Below are 5399 nucleotides of genomic sequence, written 5' to 3' on the forward strand. Positions count from 1 at the left end.
TGAAAAATATTTGAGGGCCTTTCTCTGTGGAGTTTGCATGTTCTCCATGGGCCCCGTAATGGACTGGTGACCTGTCCAGGGTGTAACCCCCCCAGCCTTTCGCCCCGTGTCAGCTGGGATTGTCTCCAGCTCCCTGCAACCCTCATATGGAGGATAACGCTTTTATCTCTCGGTCCACAGATCACACTGTATTCCGTCCCACAAAGCCCTGGGGTAAAAACAAACAAACAGAGGATAGCAGCAGAAAGTAAGAAAGAGTCATTTGGTAACTTTGGTGAACTACAGCAAAAGCATCAGCTCTTACAATCTACATGTACCGTCTTGTGGTCTTGCTGGATTTCTCTCTCTGCAGCACCATGTTGATTTTGTTTTCCAGTTTCTTCAGAGAAAAACATTGAGTGAACATGTGAGCCACTATCACATGGCAGCACAGCGCAGCACATGTGTGTACATTCTGTTCAATACTAAGACAAACAATGATTTGGCAGAAAAAAGGTCAAACTTCCTTGTCCTGGTTGGTGGTCTTCAGCCGGTCATTCAAGGCTATCAGTCGTATTGTTTCTGCCTGGGAGCAAATAAAAAAAAACAACAGATTGAATATGAACTAAAGCCAAGACGTTGGTTTAACTATGTGTGCAAAGTAATAATGGTAGTGTATCTGTCAGCACCTTCAGGTCTTCGATGTGTTTCTCAGTGGCAGTGGTTGTGTCACTGGACACCAGCTTTTCCTTAATCTCCTCCTCCAGCTGTTGGATCTCTCTCCACACGCTCAACACCTGAAGCCTCTTCAGCTGGACCGCGTCGTCGGTGTGTCTGACAGACGCCCCACTGTCCTGCAGTCCTGACAGAGATATATCTGTTCAAACACAGAGGAGCTTGAGTGTGAATGCACTGCAGTGGTTGATGTGCGTACATAGATCCATCATGAGGTCACAGCTGACTCACTGTTGCTACACAAATCGTCTTCTCTCCTGATGATGGAGGGATTTATTGGCTCAGTTTATTCACAGACGTCATGCATAGATATGCTTTAGCAATAATTAGAATCAAACATTCTAATTCTAGTAAGTCTTAAGACTTACTTTTCATACCACGCTCCAAAGGCCCCAAGATAGCTGGAACCGTCTGTAATTCCTTTCGGACTCTAAAATTTTAAAAAAACAAAATAAGAATTAATTGTAATATATATATTCTGTACCGTACATGTCAGAGAGGGATTCTTGCAGTACTGTTTATTCTCCTTTAGAGCTCTTCTGGCCTCCAGTCTGCAAATCTCCTTTTCAGCGTCTTCAATCTCCATTTCTCTTAGTTTGCTAGTGCCAAAACCTTCAAGTGAGGCATTCAGCAACTTTAACATGAGAAAAACATATTCATATTTAAATGTTGGCCACAATGCTTGCTCCATAGAGATCCTCTGCTCCGAGCTACGCCAGGCATTCATGATGCTATGTTCTTTACATTGGAATAAAGCTGTGAATGCATACTTGTTCTGGGTTCAGTTCCAGCCTAAAAATGCCATGAAAATGAATGTGGCAGGTGCTTTCAACTTCAATCTACCTCTGCATGTTTTTGGACTGTGGGAGGAAACCTGGAGAACCCAAGGAGAACATGCAAACTCCATGCGGAAAGGCCCTTGGATGAACCGGCAATCGAATCAAAATTGCCAGCCGCTACTCCAACCATCATTTAAATCCAAATAGTACATGTAATGCATTATGGACAGTGTGCGTTTACCATGTCATGCTGTGGTGACTGCGATGCCATCAGGTGGTTGACATATAAATCATAATCTGTCTGAAAGAAAATAGAAAGAAATTCTGTTTTGCACGGTTTTACACTATACTGTGTATTCTCTGTACACGTTTAATATGTTTGTTTGTCATAAAGCATAAGCAAAAGCTTAGCTAGTCATAGTTTCATCCTGTCACATAATAACAATATTTTGGCAACACCTGTTTTGTTATTACAACAAATAAATACCAAGCGATGATCCGTTTAATTTCTTTTTCTGTTTTGTTTTACTGCAAAAAGTTAAAACGGTAAAAACTTGAACTGAATTTATTTCTCATGAATAACCAGTGACGGAACCTTTCCCCTCTGGTGACCTGCTCCTTGACGTATCATGACAAGGGTCTAGTGGTTGCTCTATTTCCACACGCTCCACCAGGGACTCACTCTCTCTCTCTCTCTCTCTCTCTCTCTCTTAGCACCATTACATTTGATGGCACATGCTAAAAATGTGCTAGTGGGTACAGAGGAAATGGAAAAACCTTAATTTCCCTCAGGATGCGTCCAAATACTGGCGAGCATTCACATACATCATCAAAGACGTCACTGAACACCGCAAGGCGGTCTCTGCTGGGCCAGCTCTGTGCTGACAGCTTCTTCAGCCCCTGGACATGACAGGAACACACACACACACACACACACACACACCAAGTTAGCAAGTTAAGATGTGCGTAAGAGGCTGCACGTCTTTATTCATGCACCTTCTTCAGCAGTGCTCAAAGGGTATCGCACAATTACCATGTTATTAAAACCTGACATTGTAGGGAAAAAAAAGTGGTTATTTTTAAGTACAATGTCACAGTTTACGTGACCAGCTTCACCTTATGTATAGTTTCCTCTCATGCATTTCAGCAACATTTATTCCAACCCACGGATCCTGCTTGGTTGCAGACTCCCTGCCAAACCATTGTTTAGTCTTTAGCTGGTCTTCATTATTCAGTCCTTGCTGTTTCCCCTCAGGATTAGATGAAAAATGTTGCTTTTTCTGGGAAAGAGCGCTCAACTGGAATGGCACAAACTTTAAGGAACGATGAGCTGTGTTAGGTAGACTGAGATCGACTCTTCTGTCTGCATGTGATGCACGATCAGAGGCCCGAGCTTGTCCTGACTCAGATATTTCAGATTCTACAGCAGCAGTGCTGCTGGTGAACTCAGAGGAAGACTCTTTCATCTCTCTGATGTGTACATAGGTCAGTGTCTTTGTTCGTCTCGGCTGAACTGTCAGAGGGTTTGGAGTTTCTTCGTGGCTCTTGGAAAGTCTTCCAGAAGCGCTGCTTTGTGTCCATACGCGGCAGACTCTGGTTCAGGCTGCGGGGCCCCAGATGACCCGAGAAGTAGGTCAGGACATCAGCCTTCTGACCAGCTTCAGCCGCCTGCAGCGGTCTGTGGACGTTGCTCCTGAAACACTTTGGCCTACAGCTGCTGGACATGGCTGTGAGGACACAAATTATGTTAGTGCGTACAAGGGCTGGGTGAATCACAAGTGGTCCACGATACTAATAATATCACGATACAGCGATTCCATGATAATCAATATATTTGCAAGACAATCATAAAGCGATACATCATAATATCTGCCTAACTGAAGTAAGCAGAACATCCGTATATATGTAGAGATAGAGAATATAAGGGTACATAAAGTATATGTATTGAACGTGAATGGAGCATCTCTTAATGTAGTTTTCTCCACCATTATCCCGCTGTATATTTGCTGTGGTGTATCGATTATCGTGGAAGGACGCCGGTATATCGACAAATCGATATTTTGATCCACCTCTAACGTACACTATGTTCCTTTTTGTTGCTCGTTTTTTTTAAATGATAGATGTACTGAACTCACCACACTTCCTAGTTTTCTATTCACAAGTGCTTTTAACTAAACAACAAAACTACAAAAAAACTACAAAATCTGAGGTCAAACTCACCATTTCACATATTTAGTGTGAATTTCATTAGTATTATTTCACTTTTTTTAGTTTTAAGTTTTTCACTAATTTTATTTGACCTTTATTCTCTGTTAAATACATTGCAATAGATTGTATTCTTTTGACTATTTTTTTTTTAGTTGTTAGTGTTTAATGTCTCTGAACAGCACTTTGTTTTTAAAAATGTCTTTTAAAGAGCCTGAAACGAGACGTAACCATTGATTTATACTTCACTGCATGACTTTAAATGACTCCTTATCTGTCCTAAATGCAAATGTATAAAACACATATTGTGGAAAAGTAGCTCAGAACTTTTGTGCTCAAACAAACTAAGCGGAAACTTCGCAGTTGTGACGTGATCAAAAACCAAAAGTGCGCATTAATTCTTCTTGAACAAACTACGTGTGAAGCACGTGACATACAGAAAACAAACATTATAAAAAAAATAATCCCACCTGTTTGTCAACTGTGTCTTTTGCGTTTTACTCACGAAACTCAGCAAACAATCTTTGCCTTCGTGGGTTTGAGCCCACCGTTGCCATGGTGACCGGGACGCGGTGCGTTTCGAGTGTCGTCGTTAATCGTCCCCATGAGCGCAGATGAGGTGAACTTTTTTCTTCTTCTCACTTGTGCCTCAGGAGATGCGCCACTGATGTCAAAGCTGTGAGTTTTTTGAAACACGTGCGTCACTCACGTTCATTCACAGCCACACATTCAAATAAACCAGCACTCATTAAAAAAATAAAATAAACACACCATTGGAAAATGGTGGGAGAACATTAGCACAAAAAGAGAACTAGCTTTATTGTTTTTATGATTTTGTATCAAAGTATATCATAAAAAAATATATCTAAAGTGATACTTTATTAACCCTAGAACACCATTGCCGGGTTTTCACCCGAAGAAATATATTTATGTGATTTTCATTATTATTATTATTATTATTTATTTTTTTAGAAATCTTTTGTTCCCAAATTTCTAATTTTCCAGTAATTTTGGAGCATTTTTATCTGGTCCCCTCATGAACACTACTCAAATTTGTCATGTATTTTCATGTTTTGATATATTTTGATGACAAGTACTTTTTATTGGGTGTATTTATTATCTCGGGTAAAAATCACCCGGCGTTAGTGATGGCATTTAGAATTTGAGCAATAGTGTTTTAGGGTTAAAATAGCTGATAGATTTATGCTAGAATTACAATTAATCAATTCATTTAAATTACAATTATTTCTGTTTTCTGCTGTCAGTGTAAAAAAAAAAAAAACTGTACATTTTCCCAGCAAAGAGAAAATTCAGAATCATTGCGATCAATAATAATATCAAAGTAAATCTTTGCAGAATTTGCTAGTGTAAAGGGACATTTCGTCGCACAGGAATCAGGAACATGGCTTTTTGAGGTTTAAGATTCAAGTTTTTGTCACAAACCATTGACCTTATTTCCCTGTCTGTCCATTCTTATTCTAGCAGACTGAATGCAGTGACTCTCTGTGACCTCATTCCACTTTGCCCTCCTATTATGTGGAGCCATCTGACACTGACGTCTCATAAAAACCATTCACCAGGCTTCATCTTAGTCATCCACGTCATTATTTGTGTCCCCTTTTCACGTCTCTGGGACTGTGTAACCGGGACAGCGAGTCATTGCTGCTGCTGATGTCAGTATCATCAGATCATCTGACCTGG

The 5399-nt window shown here is 40.4% G+C and overlaps 1 protein-coding gene across 1 annotated transcript; it reads right to left on the reverse strand.

Moving 5' to 3' along the window:
* Positions 1 to 307: 307 nt before the first annotated feature.
* On the reverse strand, positions 308 to 3218 carry LOC310933815 (uncharacterized protein C6orf118-like; the record flags this gene model as incomplete). The annotated part of the gene is given in 9 exon segments (XM_083897385.1): positions 308 to 370; positions 503 to 565; positions 669 to 856; positions 1204 to 1348; positions 1735 to 1794; positions 2271 to 2393; positions 2610 to 2615; positions 2618 to 2856; positions 2975 to 3218. Coding segments are annotated over 9 exon segments (1131 nt in total).
* Positions 3219 to 5399: the final 2181 nt, after the last annotated feature.

This window comes from Microchirus variegatus, assembly GCF_963457635.1.
Source record: "Microchirus variegatus genome assembly, chromosome: 11".
In the NCBI taxonomy this organism is placed as follows: domain Eukaryota; kingdom Metazoa; phylum Chordata; class Actinopteri; order Pleuronectiformes; family Soleidae; genus Microchirus; species Microchirus variegatus.